Source organism: Pygocentrus nattereri, chromosome 9 (assembly GCF_015220715.1).
Source record: "Pygocentrus nattereri isolate fPygNat1 chromosome 9, fPygNat1.pri, whole genome shotgun sequence".
Classification (NCBI taxonomy): domain Eukaryota; kingdom Metazoa; phylum Chordata; class Actinopteri; order Characiformes; family Serrasalmidae; genus Pygocentrus; species Pygocentrus nattereri.
The window spans coordinates 26,158,669-26,176,065 of record NC_051219.1 but is presented as its reverse complement, the minus strand read 5'-3'; the positions used below and the strand labels follow the sequence as shown (position 1 = coordinate 26,176,065).

The window sequence follows — 17,397 nt, the reverse complement described above, 5'->3', positions numbered from 1 at the left end:
TAAAATACCTCCTCTTCCATTTCAGATAAAAATGCAGTGAGGACTGAAAGATTCTTTGCTTGTGTTAAAGATAAATGATTAACATAAAACTACAATAATACAAGTTTAAAACTTAATTTGATCACTTGTGAATATTACAGATTTAAGTACAATATCTCAAAAAATAGTAATAGTAGTAATAAAAAATTACAAATAAAATATTACAATTACCAGGTTTGCTCACGTCCATCTCTAAATAAACCCATAAAATTAATCAGAGATATGGCAATACAACATACTGCACTGTACTAAATTGTATCGCATTGTGTTACTGTATTGTTTCAAACAATTCTAGCAAATTTGGTTTCAAACAGTGCGGTCAAAGTTAACCCTATAAATTATTGTTAAATTATTATTAACAGAACTACTTATGATATAATGTCAAACAGAATTCTGAATTTCCTGAATCATGAGATCCCTAAAATAAAGTTGAAAAACTTTCATGAGAATTTTTGAAACCATGAACGAACTCTGTGAGTTATGTGAAGAGTCCAACTGGATGACAAAACAGTGAAGAACGAGTATAAAAACTCTACAGCTCAGATGTGCCAGATGCTTAATGTGAATTGGAGCAATTAAACACCCCACGCTTAGTGAGAAACACTCAGTTTAGATGAATCACTCCAGCTGATGAAAATCTCCATGGAGACGTGACACGAGCCTTTGTCAGACACCCACTCATTTAATTACAGCGTGTTAATTCAGCCTTGTGTACCAAATGTTTTACGCATGTGAGTGCAAAATGGGCTGAACTTGTCCTCTCCGACTGCGTCCCATGAGGTTAACGGCCCTGTGGTCAGTGTCTGAAGCAGGCTGTGGAACACTGATAACAGTTTCTAAGATAATTAATACAAACTCTACACAGTTTCCCCCCTTTCACTAGACTTAATCAGCTAAGTCATGTTTGGTATCTTAAGTTTGTTCACCTTTGTATTTATTTTTTTATAGACAAAAGATTTTTACAGACTTCAGACACCAAACATGGCTTAGAGGAAACGTTCTGCCAAAATACTGCTGTAAGACAAAGCAACATCGACATTAAGACCCTCAGAACGTCACTTACAGCCTCTTCTTCTCAGTTTGCTGCTCATCCATGGAACCCAGATCTTTTCCAGGGGGTTCTGGGTAAGTTCACTTTGCAGGTGAGCCATTTCCACTAAGCTTGTGTATCAGTAAAAGAGTATCTATCCAGTCTGACTGCAGGATGTGTCTGTGTGTGATGGTGGGCCTATCTTTGAAAAGCAACTCAGCAGTGGACTAAGCCCTGTGGGTGGACCTGTGTCAGCTGATCCACCTGAGCTACCATACAGGCCATTAGGATGGCCTTTAAAATTACGTTATTACGTTACGTAAAACATGCAATAATGGCCATTAATAAAATTTAAATCCTAATAAAATATCACCACAAATGTGGTGTGGATTGAAAGATTCTCTGAATTTGTTAAAGAAAAATGATCAAAATAATATTACAATATTACAAGTTTAAAAGTTAATTTTACCACTTGTTTGGCGATAAATGGTCAATTTTAAAGGTTTAGGTACAATATCTTAAAATAATGATCATACTTGTAAAGATAATTATCAGTTTAGTTCTGGTTAATCTCTAAATAAACTTAGTAAAACATAAAAAAGTAAAAGAAGTAAAACATATTGCATTGTATTACGTATCGTATTGCGTCACTGATTTGTGCCCAGCAATGTAGTGGCTAGTGTGATATCTTAGGGCTAACATATTATAAATGCTATTATAAACACTTTAATTTAAGTTTCAAGTGACTTGCTTGAAGCTTTACATTATGTAACTTTGCAATTTAGTTTCATGTAGGTTTCAAGCAACTAAAGTTTCACATAAGGTTCTCCGTGTAAACAAAGCTTGTATAGAAAGGTTTTTTTAAACAAACTCACTGTTTTGAGCTAAAACGTCGGAGGTGAAATACAATGTGACCAGGCTAGCTGAAGTCAACTATTAAAAACTTTAGACTGATGTAAAATTCAAGCAAAATGTCACCTACTATGGACCCACGGTCTGTGCGTTTCTTTCCCTTACAAACTTGAATATCAATCAGTGTAATCAATGATCTCGATGGTTTAACAAGAAAATATCATGAAAAGTATTTAGATGTTCCTCATGCCGGTCATAAACTCCACAATTTCCAAGTTTACCACCAAAAAAACATCATATGTTTAAGTTTAAGCCTAAAAAATAGTTTAAAAGTAAAAGAAGGGACAAAAAAAGTTTTTAGCTGCCATTATTTACTTGTAAAGTAATCGTCAGCTAAAATTTCATAACTGTGATAGGCCTAATTTGAATCTTGACCTCTGAATCAAAAACTATATTGATCCTGAACATATGTGAATCATTACACCCATAATTAAAGACCAGAATTATCTCAGCAGAGGAGCGCGGGTCAGATAAATGTCTCTACTGACCTATGCCAAGCTTCTGATTCAACAGTTTTCCTGACCTTCTTGACTGCTTACAAACCCTCAAACTGCCATACACAGTGAACGACCCTGTAAACTGACACTTGAGTAAATTGGCAAAGAGCGTCAGTGGCCTTGGCACCTATGTGGATGGGTATTTCAGGCTGTAAAAGACTTGTTCACTTCCAAATGATATGAATGAAGTTAATCTAATCAAAAATCTAATCTTCATGCAAAAAAGCTTTTCACCTCAGTTATTAGAAGTGCTCAGCCATTGCTGTTGTTATACAATGCTATTTCAATGTAACTACACTTTTATATAATTCATGTTTAGACATTTAGCACTTTCTTCCTTGTTTCAGTGACCTATGGGTCAGAAATAGTTATATAAAATTACAGCAGACAGTTATTACTGGCAAAAACTATAGCTTCTAAGGGTAAACATGAGCTTAATCTCTGCCAGAGAAAATGGTCCTACAACTTACATAAATGCAACATCCTGCTAGGTCAGTTGTCAGCAGTCAGTCCTGTTAATTTATCCAGTTCAGCAGGTTATTCAACAAACCAAGATCAGTAGTTCACAAAAAACAGACTACCAATCATTCAAGCCTGGACATGTTGCTACAGTGAATACATGAACCCACCAAAAACAGAGCAAAAAGCGAGAAATGTCATTTTTCCTCAGTTCCTCCTTAGGAGTAATTTCCAAACAATGCAAGGTACCACGGACAAACAGCTGCATGCAAACATAAACATCTTAGGACCGCAGAGATACTCCATAGCTCAGGAGGAACAAATTAACTCTCAGACCAAAACAAACTACCAAGACAACAACAAAGAAACCGGTGAAGAAGTTGGAGGCATAAGGCTTGGACATAATAATCTGTACGTAAGAAGAAAGGTGAGACTTCTAATCCAAACAACACAATGCCAACTGTGAGACATGGTGGTGGCAGCATCATGTTGTGCTGGAAAAGAGTCTGGTGTACTTAAGAAAAGAGATACTAAAGAAGTACCTCAAAGAATCAACCAGAAAGTTAAAACTTGGTCACAGCTGAGTCTTCCATTAGGACAATGATCCTAAGCATTCCTCCAAAGTTGCTTAACCTCTTAAAATCCCAGGGTTATTACATACTAAGGCTTATTGTTCAGTAACTATAGGGACTTCAATGCAAACTGGCTGACTTATTCTTAGGTTTTAGGAGTGTGTAATAAAGGGGCCTTTATTTTTTATTATAGCTTTGGGACTGCTGGTGGGCCCTGGCCATTTAAGGGGATAACAACAACAACAAAGGCAAAGTAATGGCGTGTCCATCACAAAGCTCTGACCTGAATCCCACAGTAAATCTCTGAAGTGAACAGCAGTTGTGTCCGGAGGAAAGAGCAAGTCTTGTGAGGAGCCTGGGAGAAGCTTACCCCAAGTGTCTGATTCAAGTTAAACATTTTAAGGGCAATAACACCAAACACTAAGGATGTGTATGTAAATGACCTCTTACAGAAATGGGATGTGTTAACATTTGGACTCAATGGTATTTTACTGCGCATCATAGAAGTCACATGCCAAAATATTACAAAAAGTAGGAAATGAAGTAAGAAACAGTTAGTTCAACACAGTGAGCTTTGATGGAGAACAGAAATCCGTTAAGATCAGAACTGATCGATTTTTGCTCCAAAACATGATATTAATTTGATTTTGGCCAATCAGTGATGCAGTTTTATAATGTAATGTGAGGCAGATTAGAGCACTCATACTGTATTTGAATGCTGCTGCTACACCTGTACTAAAATGTCACATAATTTTGTCTGTTAAATAGCCAGTCACCAATATGGCATATATTATTTAACTGATTTTTTAAATGTAAACTCAAAATGCCAGTTTATTCTGTTAAAAAGCCAACAGTGATATAAATATCAGGGGTTACATAGTATGCTATATTGCCAAAAGTATTCACTCACCCATCCAAATAATTGAATTCAGTTGTTCCAATCACTTCCATGGCCACAGGTGCACAAAACCAAGCACCTAGGCCTGCAGACTGCTTCTACAAACATTTGGGAAAGAACTTGTCGCTCTCAGGAGCTCATTGATTTCCAACGTGGATGACAGGATGTGTTAGGATGCCAGTCCAATCATGAAATTTCCTCACTACTAAATATTCCACATTCAACTGTCAGTGGTATTATAACAAAGTGGAAGTGATTGGGAACAAAAGCAACTGAGCCACAAAGTGGTAGGCCATGTAAAATGACAGAGTGGGGTCAGCGGATACTGAGGTGCATAGTGCACAGAGGTTGCCAACTTTCTGCAAAGTCAATCTCTGCAGACCTCCAAACTTCATGTGGCCTCAGATTAGCTCAAGAACAGCGTAGAGAGCTTTATGGTTTCCATGGCTGACCGGCTGCATCCAAGCCATATGAATTGTCGAATGCAGTTGTGTAAAGCGCCGCCACTGGGCTCTAGAGCAGTGGAGACGTGTTCTCTGGAGTGACGAATTTCTTCTCCGTCTGGCAGTCTGATGGACAAGTCTGGGTTTCACGGTTGCCAGGAGAACGGTAATTGTCTGACTGCATTGTGCCAAGTGTAAAGTTTGGTGGAGGGGTGAAAAGAACTCTTAATGCTTCTGCAGAGCAAGAGATTTTGGACAATTTCATGCTCCTGACTTTGTGGGAACAGTTTAGGGATGGCCCCTTCCTGTTCCAACATGACTGCACACCAGTGCACAAAGCAAGGTCCATAAAGACATGGATGAGTGAGTTTGGTGTGGAAGAACTTGACTGGCCTGGTTGAGTCCAGTCCTCAACCCGATAGAACACCTTTGGAATGAATTACAGCGGAGACTGTGAGCCAGGACTTCTCGTCCAACATCAGTGTCTGACCTCACAAATGCGCTTCTGGAAGAATGGTCAAAAATTCCCATAAACACACTCCTAAACGTTGTGGAAAGCTTTTGTGTCTGAGACAGAAACTCACCAAAATACAACAAAAAAAACTCCTCTGTAATGCACATCCCATATTGAAAAAAATATCATAAAAGGGTTCTTCATATTGTTGTAGAATGTGCTGTACCATTTTGCATCTACCATTTTGAAAATGATTCTATATAGCACCAAAAACAGTTATTTTGTTATTACAAGCTTGACATAATAACAGTAGAAGGACCATTTTTGTTGTTATATAGAACTCTTTTCAAAAAGGTTCTATATGGAACAATTTACAACACATTCTCCATCAATCCATCAAGAAACATTTAATAAGCAAAGACACCTTTAGCCATGCAAAGAGTTCTTTGAGTGTTCACGGTTCTATACACAGACATTTTCTTTCCTGAGGAACCCTTGCAGAACCACATTTCTTAAGAGTGTAGGTGTAATATTTCCCCATACATTTAAAATAAACGCATTTTAAAAAATATTTGATTAATATGGTAACATATTCTGGAATATGTTTTATGTTTGGAATGTATTTTAGCCTGGACTGCAATGAATTTGAAATGTATTTAAAATATACAGAATACTCCGGGATGTCATGCATTTTCTTACTATGGAAAAGATAAGGTCCACCTTGAAAGGCAATACTGCAACATTTTATTCCAAATGGAATCATGGAATCCTTTTTTATATATTTTAATTCAATTCAGGTTGTGCCAGCTGACTGAGGGGATTGATTTATTTATCTTAATTTTATTTATTTATTATTTTCTTTTAAATCTAATTGTAATATATATTTTTCTGTCATCATGATTATGCAATTTCTAGTTATAATTTGTCTTTTTTTGTGTATAAGGGTGTGTGTATGTGTGTTTGTGTGAGAGTACATCTCTTGAGGAAGTTTTTGAATGTGTGGAACTACTGGATATGTCTGTTTTGCTTTTATTCCTCAATAAAAGACAAGGGGGAAAAAATATATTTTATATACACAATTATTAGGCAAGTGAGTATTTTGACCATATTGTCATTCTTAGACATATTTTCTAACTCCAAGCTGGATAATCTTGAATGCTTAATGGATTTAAGCAGAGCAGGTGATGTGTATCTGTGTAAAGAGGGAGGATGTGGCCTAAGGAGGTCAACACCCTATATCAAGGTGTGCATAATTATTAGGCAGCTTTTTTCTTTAGGCAAAATGGGCCAAAAAAGAGATTGAACTGACTCTGAAAAGTTAAAAATTACCAAAAGTCTCTTTTGCAGCAGTCTTGAAATTGCTAAGATATTGGGGCGAGATCACAGAACCATCAAACGTTTTGTTGCAAATAGTCAACAGGGTCGCAAGAAACGTGCTGAGGAAAAAAGACACAAAATAACTGCCAAGGATTTGAGAAGAATCAAGCGTGAAGCTACCAGGAACCCATTATCTTCCAGTTCTGTCATATTCCAGAACTGCAACCTAGCTGGAGTATCAAGAAGTACAAGATGCTCAGTGCTCAGAAACATGGCCAAGGTAAGGAAGGCTGAAACCCGACCACCACTGAACAAGACACATAAGCTGAAGTGTCTAGACTGGTCCAAAAAGAATCTGAAGACAGATTTTTCAAAGGTTTTATGGACTGATGAAATGAGAGTGACTCTTGATGGACCAGATGGATGGGCCCGTGGCTGGATCAGTAACGGGACAGAGCTCCACTTCGAGTCAGACGCCAGCAAGGTGGAGGTGGGGTACTGGTATGGGCTGGTATTATTAAAGATGAGCTGGGTGGACCTTTTCGGGTTGAAGATGGGCTCAAAATCAACTCCCAAGCCTACTGCCAGTTTTTAGAAGACACTTTAGAAGAATCTGCATCTTTCAAAAAGACAATGACTTTTATGCAGGACAGTGCTGCATCACATGCATCCAAGTACTCCTCTGCATGGCTCGCCAGTAAAGGCATTAAAGATGAAAAACTTATGACGTGGCCCCCTTCCTCACCTGACCTGAACCCAACTGAGAACTTGTGGCCAATTCTTAAACGGGAGATTTACAGTGAAGGAAAACAGTACACCTCTCTGAACAGGGTCTGAGAGGCTGTGGTTGCTGCTGCACAAAAAGTTGATCGTCAACAGATCAAGAAACTGACAGACTCCATGAATGGAAGGCTTATCACTGTTACTGAAAAGACGGGTGGCTGTACTGGTCACTAATTTTTTTTTATATGTCAGAAATGTTCATTGGAAAGCTTTGAGTTGTTTGTTTATAATTCTCACTTGAACAGATGAAAATAAAAAAGTGAGATGGGAAATGTGTGTTTTTCATTTAGCAGCGTAATAATTCTGCACCATTATAGTTGCCCAATAAATGTGCACATACAGATATTCTCCTAAGAAAGCCAAAACATCACTTTATTTTTCTTAAACATTCATGTTTGAGGTTTATTAACATTTTAGATTAACTGAGAGCACTGTAGTTGGTCATTAATAAAAATAATCCTCAAAAATAAGACTTGCCTAATAATTGTGCACACAGTGTGTATACATGTGTGTGTATATATATATATATATATATATATATATATATATATATATATATATATATATATACACACAAAATACATGTACATATATTTTTCCATATGGCATCTTACACCTTAAACTGCAGTATCTGCTGCCCCAAGCCCTATTAGCAAACTACTGAAAGAAATTGTTCTTAGATATCCAGAACACTGACCTTTTGGCCCAACCCACGCAAAATCTGCCATCAACCAATTCAGCTGTACAGAAACAAAATTTTATGATGGGTGCAATGGGTCTAATGGAGAGTGTGCCATTTACACAACAGGCAGAAATCTCTGGCAATAAGAGGCTCAGTCATGGCTGTGGATACACAGTCATTATCATTTGGCCAGAATCAATATTGCCTGGCTAATTTGCAGGCTGACAATAAAGGCTATTCCCGACAGAGAACCCTTCAGCAGCCACCGCAGGCTGGGATATTAGCTACAGTATCAAAACAGTTCTGTCCAGCCTCCCAAGAGAACGATGCACACTTAATTAACGCGTTGAATTCAGGCTTAGCTTTAGTCTGCTCTGGGTCTAAGTGAGTGTATTTTCCACAATAAAGACACCAGTTCACTCAAAGACAGAGCAAACCAAGAACCTTGCAGTGAGCCTGAGCCCATCTCAGCTTTGCAAAGAGTGATACTTTAATTAGAATTACTAATTAGAAAGTAAGTAAGTAAGTAGAGGGGAGTGAGGCACAACTTAATGAAACCCTTAAAGTCATATGAATTTCAATAAATGCATTAACTTCCCATATTACATACACGTTCATTTCTGACAAATGAAACGTGACTTTTCTGTAAGGAATCAACAAAACATTTGACCAGAGTGTTCAAACCTTTATATACCACTGCACAGATGCTACAATAACTATTAGAATTATTATTACTATTATTATTATTATTGTTGTTGTTGTTTAGGTACTTACACACTCTCAAAAAACATGGCTCTTTGAGGAGCTCTTTAGTCAAGAAAATGGTTCTATATAGAACCATTAATTATTAAAGAACCTTTTGCATTATTAAAGGGTTCTTTACGTCCTGAAAGGTTCTTCAGACTAACAGAGAATGTGCTATAGATAGTTCTGTAGAGCACCAAAACAGTTCATCTATTGTGACGATGTCAAGCTTGTAACAAGAGCAGAACCCTTATGGTGCTATATAGAACCTTTAATTATGTAAAGGGTTCTTCGAGTGTTCACGGTTCTGTATAGAACCGTTTTCTTTACTAAAGAACCCTTGAAAAAACTTTAAGAGTGAATGGGTTCTATACTGAGCCTGTTCTTACTTAAAATGTTCTTTACGTGGTAAAATTGTTCTTTAAATGGGAATAACTGCGGAGATTGTGTTGGGTATGGTTCTATACAGAACCTTTTTGAAAATGGTTCTACATCGCACCAGAAAGGGTTATTCTGTTGCTCCAAGCTTGACATGACATGACAGCAGCTTGCAGCAGAACCCGTTTTGGTTCTAGGCAGAACCATTGGTAAAAGGTTTCTATATAGAACTTTATATAATATATACTATTCAATCTGAAGATCAATTTCACCACGCAGAGAACCCTTTAAGCAAGAAATGCTTCTATGGTTCTGCCTTCACTAAAGAAGCGTTGAAAAACAATATTCTTCACATAAATAACACATGAAGATCCTATTACGTATACTTACCCGCATACATATAACACGTGTCCGCGTGACGTCACGTCCGACGCTGTACAAAAACAAGCGTATGTGAGCCTGAAGTGCGGATCGCCCAGTTGGATTGTCCTTTATAAATAGAGATTGTTTTTGTGAAATACTCTCAGTAGCCTCTGCCTTGTCCTCTAAAGACCAGTTGCAGTTACAGTGAAGGACCTCCGATCTCGACTCAGCCGACAGCAGGACCCCCGCTGACCCAGGTCAGAGCAAGGAAGATCCAGCCAAATACGCAAAATTAAAGAAAGCAAGCATTAGACCAGTGTGGAGGGACATGCTAATAGCCTCGGTTCTCACCTGTGCTCTCATGGCGCGCGCGTTTCCTAACCTGGACCCTCCGGCGCTCCATTGCTTCAGCTGCAACTGATCCAGCGTCCGTCCAAGGAGAGCAGCGTGGACACCAGGCTGGACTCTGAGCTGTTCTTGCTCTCCTTATTCACAGAAAATGTGTCTGCTTCCCCCTCAACCCCCCACCTCACTGCGGGGACATTGGATACGCCTTTAGTGCAGCTCTGCTCAGCTCAGCCCCAATAAATGCCACTGTATTATCTCCAAAAAGCAAAATAAAGCCACACCTTGCACTAATCTGACCCACCTTAACCACAATACGAGGCTGGAGTCGGCTTCCTCTTCGACAGCTTTTTGTTCGAATTTAAAGTTCCACCTTAAACGCTTCTTATTTACCAGCTTCTGGCTCGAATTTCCCCGTTCCACCTTAAGGCCCTTTCTTTTACATTTCTCGTTCTACTTTAAATGCACCGCGTTAAATTCCCCTTCCACCTTAAAGCTTCTTATACGCCAGCGTCTTTTTTTATTGTCCCGTTCCACCTTAAATGGAAAGGCAGTTACAATCTGGCGACAGAATGTCACCGCTGCACCATTTAAGGTGGAACGGGACAATTCGAGCAGAAATCGCCTGCCTACTATTTGAGCTCTATCATATGCGCTTCACGGCAGCCCCTGCAGCCAAATGCGTACAAAGAAGCATTATTTCCCTGTATTTCTATTATTTATTCTACATTATTATTTATTTTTTCCTCGTGCCTGGTTGCAGCTCCATGCGAGCCTTCACTCAGTGCATGCGGCTGCCATGGCACTACACCAAAAACAAAATGCACCCCAACACATATCCCCCCCGTTCCATGTTTTATGGCTCAGCTTTTACTCACCATGTGCTCGCAGCGAACGGGGCTCTGCCCCAACGCCACCAGGGGGCGCCACAGCAGCCTGTGCCATCGATAATACGTTCATTTTGCAGGGAAAATAAAACGCCCAGCTATTTCTGGAGAGGCTCACGGCGGGTCTGTGCTGTGGATATTGCGTGTCAGATGTTATGCAAGCACACCCACATGGCTCTGATTGCTATAGGGCTGGGCTCTAAACTGAGTGTCGCCCCCCCTGGTGGAGAGCTGTTCACTCTTACAGAACAATTTAGCTAAAAAATCTCCATTTTCACCAAAAATGCTGCTTAAGAGGATTTTTTTTTTTATTTCAAAATATCTGCATAATTAAATTCAGTCACAGTTCAGAGTGGTCGTGTATGAAATGGTTCAGATGTCTTTACAGTGGTAGTGATAGGGGTCACCATGGCTACAACAGTAATAAAGCCATTTTATTTACTATCTAAATCCACCAGTGAAGCTACATGTGTCTTCTGAGTGTTATATGTGATGTTGATGATGAGATATATATGTATGTATTTGGAAATGGAAAAATAGCTTTTATTTGGGGGACTATTTTGCCTTACAACTGCCTGCATGTATCCGAATGTGTTTAAGGCCAGAATCCTTTCTCAAAACGACTGTGAAACAATGTCTCAGACAACTTTCAGAGGCGGACGTCTGGTTCCTGACACTACTACTGTGAGTAATTCTGACTCTGTAAGTTTCTCTAGAACAGAGCATTTCACACCAAACCACTAGGAATGACTTTGTTTACATCTTAACCATTTAACTATGCAATCAGTGGAATTTTCCTTTAAGGGGAGCCTGTTTCTATAGTCCTGGGGTTCTATGCTCCTCAAGCCCTATAACATTTAAGAAATAGACTGCAATTTTCCAAGTTGTCTTAATTTTGAGTGTTCTATGTGTCCAGTGTTCTTATTTCCAGGATCATAATTAGGGTTCTTTATTTTCAGGGCCATATGTTCCCAGTGTTCTAGATTCCAAAGTTTCCTTATTCCCAGGGCCCTATATTTCCAGGCTCCTATTTTTCCAGCACCCTGAATTGCCAGGGCTTTTTGATTCCCAGGGCACTATATTCCCAGGCTTCCATCGTCCCATGGCCCTAGATTACCAGGGTTCTTTATTTCCAGGATGTTAAATTCCCAAAACATTACCAAAGTTAGCTTTCATGCTAATAATGAAATCTTTGTGCACATCCTCCATCAGAACATCTACCCTCTGTTTCAGTGCTCTTATTAGCATGTCCTTATCGACTTGCCTTCAAGTTTGTAGAGAAAATGAATTATCATAGAAATTTGATAACTTGGCTTCCTATTCATTAGCTTATTCAAATTTCTCGTTCCACTTTAAATAATGCAGCAGTTACATTCTGCTGCTACAAGGTGGTGATAATTCACTTTTTCTAGCTGCATAGTAATCAATCCATGCATAAAGCAGTGGTGTTTCTCATCTTATTTGCAGAAAAATTGAACAGATACACCCAGAGGTGGACGAAGTACACAAGTCATGTACTTGAGTTAAAGTAGAGATACCCAAGGTAAAATATTACTCCAGTAAAAGTAGAAGTCCTTACTCTAGACCTCAACTTGAGTAAAAGTACAAAAGTATTTGCCTTCAAATGTACTTAAGTATTGAAAGTAAAAGTACTAAAAGATTAATTATGGCTCTGATGTCCTGTTATCATTTTTATAACAAGACTCGCTTCATCAACTCATTTTAGGTGAAAATCCTCCAGCGTCTCTCTTGGTAAACCAGTCTTTTAATAGAACGTCATTAATTAGCGACGCTGACATCTATTAAAATGATCATAAGCACAAAACACTGAAGGCCAGCAGTTTCCATCAAGGAGAACCGAGTGGCTCTGAAATCACTTTTACAAACAAGCAAAGTTTCAGTTTAAGATTACTTTGTAACTTAGTTACAAGTTGAATAAAAACTTGCTTTAAACTCAGGATCACAAATAAGTTTTCCTTTACTGTATTGATCTGTAGGTCTCAAAAGTGTTTGGGGTGGCACGGTGGCGTGGTGGGTAGCGCTGTCGCGTCACAGCAAGGAGGGCCTGGGTTCCATTCCCTGGCCGGGCAACCAGGGTCCTCTCTGTGTGGAGTTTGCATGTTCTCCCTGTGTCTGCGTGGGTTTCCTCCGGGTTCTCCGGTTTCCTCCCACAGTCCAAATTGGAGATGCTAAATTGCCCCTAGGTGTGAGTGACTATCTGTGTCTGTCTGTCTGTCCTGCGATGGACTGGCGACCTGTCCAGGGTGTATCCTGCCTTCCGCCCGAAGACTGCTGGGATAGGCTCCTGCGACCCTGATGGAGAAGCGGCTTAGAAGATGGATGGATAAGAGTGTTTGTATGAATTCAGAAAAAAAGAAACCTGCCAGTCTCGACTGCATATGTGTACATATTTCTATATTGTGGTCTATTTACACAAAGTTAGCTTAGTTCATCATTTAGGTGACGTATGTGCTCCCAAATTTTTACGCTGCTGCACTGACGTTGAACCGTGTGCTGCTCTGGCTTGGTATGACCAACAGGTCAAAACAAGCTCAGAACAAAGTGACCGCTGTGCCCTGTTTGGTGTTCTTGCTTTGTGCTTCTTTTGTTTTGACATGTTACGTTTTTATACAGTACACAGAAAACAAAAGGAATGACAGATTTCTCAAAATGTCGTGGAGTAAAAAGTCAGATACTTGACTTTGAAATGTAGTGGAGTGAAAGTAAAAAGTCGCCCAAAATGGAAAAACTTAAGTAAAGTACAGATACACGAAAAAACTACTTAAGTACAGTAACTAATTACATTTACTTAGTTACTGTCCAACACTGGATACACCAACACCAAAACGACAGTTGGTCAGTTGTGCATTTAAGGATCTTCATTACATTTCACTCTGAGCATTCTACAGCATTTTATATTCTTACATACCAGGAATATCACATGCACAGTAGCAGTGGGAATGTCCCTCAGGGATATTCTTTGAAGAAGGGGCTCTGTTGCTTCCTGCTGACCTGAAAATAATCTAGCTTTTTAATATATGGTACTACTAAACATTAGGAATATTATAATAGAGCCAGGAAACTCAAGCAGCTTCTAAATGTGAGGATTTTACCGAGATAGAGGAAGATTAAAGGGAAACTTCGCAAAGTTTTAAGAAATGAAATAATTAAACGGGTGAGATTTAAACAGTGTCATTCAGAGCAGTTTGGTGTGAAATGCTCTGTTCTAGAGAAACTTACCAAGTCAGAATTGTTCACAGTGGTGGTGATAGGAACCAGACATCCTCCTCTAAAAGCTCCCTCACAGAAAGTTACTACATGAAGTGATCAGATATACACTGCCTGATATCTGACACATTGTTTTCTGTGTCAAAAAAAAGGTTTGGTTTAAAATGTATTTTAACTCATTTATATGAATCCATAACTGGCGGAAAGGTACATTATTCTAAGGCAGAATAGTCTCCAAAGAAAACGTACTTATTCAGATTTATCACTATTTTACAACTGACAAATGTTCCATATAAAACTAGGAAGACATGTAAGTTTACTGTTAATTTTGGATAGTAAATAAAACATCTTTATTTGTGTTGTAGTCATGGTGACCCCTGGTTCCCATCACCACCACTGTAAAGAAATCTTAGTCTCTACAATCAACTATTTCACACCAAACCTCTGAGAATGCCTCTGTTTACATCTCAAAGAACCAAATATTCAGAAATTATGAAAAATCGATGGAATCCCCTTTTAATTTTTAGACCAGCAGAGTTTAAAAAGTGCAACGGCAGCAGCAGGTGTGTAAAAAGCCTAATCTAAGATGCAGCACAAAAGGTCAGAAATGGGTCATCTTTCAAAAATAAGTGGGCAGAAGGAGGAGACATTACTCAGCTTACACTCCTTGCATTGCTGTAAGAGAAGTCACTCAGCAAAACCACATACTAGTAAACCTCACCACACAGTGATTCCATTTCATGGAAATCCAGTCCTGTCACGAAATCTTACATATCATCATGATTCAGTTGAATTTTATTGTTTATTTATTTTTTTGTATGATTCTGAATATTGTAAAAAAATACACTAAATGTACAAAAGTGAATGAAGGAACTATTTACACAGTAGTGGAATACAGACCATAAACATAATAAAGGCAAAAAGTAAAAATTCCAATTTTACAGAAAAAAATGACAGGAAAAAAGCGTGCCATACATGAAATACACTATATGGCAAAAATGATGTGGACACCTCGGATTGAGTTCAGGTGTTTTAGCCACATTCATTGCTAACAGGTGTATAAAATCAGGCACAAAGGGTCGTACTGAAGAATAAAAAACAGAAATCTCTAGGAGCTAAAACAGCTCACAGAGCAGAGCCCTCAAATCCCAAACTGCCTCTGGAAGGAATATCAGTTTCACAACTGTACACAGGAAGCTTCATGAAATGGGTTTCCATTTCTGAGCAGCTGCACGCATACATAAGATCTCTATATGCACTGCCAAGCATTAGCTGGAGTTGTGTAAAGCACTGCCACTGGACTCTGGAAACATGTTCTCAGGAATGATGAATCACGGTTTGCTATCTGACAGCTCATGGATGAATCTGGATTTGGTGGATGCCAGGAGAATGGTACTTCACGGAACGCACAGTTTGGTGGAGGAGGTATAATGATTTGGGGCTGTTTTTCAGGGTTTGGGCCCCTTAGTTCCAGGGAAGGATGATTTTAATGCTACAGCACACAAAGACATTTTAAACAATTATACGCTTCCAGCTTTGTGTCAGCAGTTTGGGGAAGACTCTTTCCTGTTCCAGCATGACTGAGCCCCTGTGCACAAAGTGAGTGACATTTGATGAGTTTGGTGTGGAGAAACTCCAGTGGCCTACACAGAGTCCTGACCTCAACCCCACTGAATGCCTTTGGGCTTCTTATCCAACATCAGTGCCTGATTCACAAAGGCTCTTTTGACTCAATGGGCACAAATTCACACTCACAGTTGCACTCCAAAATCTTTAAAATCTTCCCAGTAGAGTGCAAGCTGTTATGACCACAAAGAAAAGCAACTCCACATTAATGCCCATGGTGTAAAATTGAGGTGCCCACATACTTTTGGCCATATAATGTTATTTGCGAAACAGACCAAAACTGTGATTACACATCATGCAGCCAAAACGTTTACCTTCAAGTAGTGTAATGTAAAGTTATATAAAGGTTAACTCTTAAATTTTTGAAAAATCCACACCTGAATCCAGATGAATCTTACCTTCATCACAGTGACACAGCAACCTATGCAGGTTCTTTCCACTAACAGAATACAAAAGGAATGGGCTGTGTCCAGAACGTCCTTGTTTTCTTTCCTATTCAACTTGATAAAGGGTCATCACAGTTAACCACAAAAGGAGATTTACTTGGAAGTAAAGGTGAGTAAATCACAGCTTTGGGACATTAATAACTGAGTAGCTGTGAGTAATGTGCTCTTTTGTACAAGGAAAAGGAACTTGCTGTATAAGACAGCCGGCATGTGACCACCATGTGGGTGTCAGCCAAAAATGTCACACTCTCCTGCAAAGAAAACAGAATTATCCTCCACACAGCCAAATGTTAGCTTTTTTGGTCCTAGCAACGTGGACAGTGCTTCCCAAAACTGACCATCTTTTTGGTAAAGATTCATCATGTATCATTTAAAGAGCCCATATCACCAAAATCTAAATGTTCTTTTTTGTGACTAACATCAAACTCTGTTATTAATGTAAACACTGATAAAGTTTCAAAACAGATCATTCACTCCCAAGTTCATGGGGTTCATATGGAAACTCATTGTTTTTGTGATGTCACAAAAAAACAGCACATTTATACACACCCTTATTTACTCCTTAGCTACATGGAGTGTTTCAGCCTGGACTATGTTTTGTATAAAGCATGATACAAGCAAATCAGAACAGAACTCATTCATATGTATCAGTCTTAAAGGCACAGTACGATAAACAGATTTTATTCTAAGGAAAAAAAGACGATAGAAAATGGTCATGTAAAATGAGAATTTTTGTTGCTGCATTTTTTAGAGACATAGAGATTCACACATTTGAACATATATGTCCTATAAATAATGTAGAAACTTGAAAGACTGTAGAGGTAAACATAAAATGACGTCCTGTATGAAAGTAAATTAATGTTCAGCTAAAGACACTCAGGTTTATAAGACATTCCTCAGGAACACATAAGCAGGTTGGTGTAGTGTAGTGTAACACCTTTGCCTTCTACACTGTAGACTGGGGTTCAATCCTCCGCCTGGGTAAGCACCCTACACTATACCAATAAGAGTCCTTGGGCAAGACTCCTAACACTACCTTCGCCTACCTGTGTAAAACAATCAAATTGTAAGTCGCTCTGGAAAAGAGCGTCAGCCAAATGCCATAAATGTAAATAAGGAGCACTTAGGAATCACAGGCTCATAAACGTTGTTTACTTCCTTAATTTTACTATCTAAATTTACATCGTCTAATACCATGACACGGCAACATTTGGGAACAAGTGCAATATTGAATTCCATCAGTGTCCGGTACTACGGAGCCCTGCTGGTGACACCCCATATAAACAATGCTAAA

General features: G+C 38.9%; 1 protein-coding gene across 6 annotated transcripts in view; it reads right to left on the bottom strand.

Moving 5' to 3' along the window:
* The window catches only part of LOC108427753 (6-phosphofructo-2-kinase/fructose-2,6-bisphosphatase-like), a 32,392-nt gene extending 21,452 nt beyond the window's left edge, over positions 1-10,940 (bottom strand). Inside the window, exons 1-2 of one of the 6 annotated variants that reach the window (XM_017698205.2) lie at positions 10,795-10,940; positions 9,923-10,103 (exon numbers count right to left, since the gene is read on the bottom strand). In XM_017698205.2, coding sequence (XP_017553694.1) covers positions 9,923-9,974 — 52 coding nt within the window. In that variant the 5' untranslated portion in view covers positions 9,975-10,103; positions 10,795-10,940. Of the gene's footprint in view, positions 1-1,102; positions 1,319-9,922; positions 10,104-10,220; positions 10,725-10,794 lie in introns of those variants that run through there. The other 5 variants (XM_017698206.2, XM_037541377.1, XM_017698204.2 and 2 more) reach the window with 5 other exon arrangements.
* Positions 10,941-17,397: the final 6,457 nt, after the last annotated feature.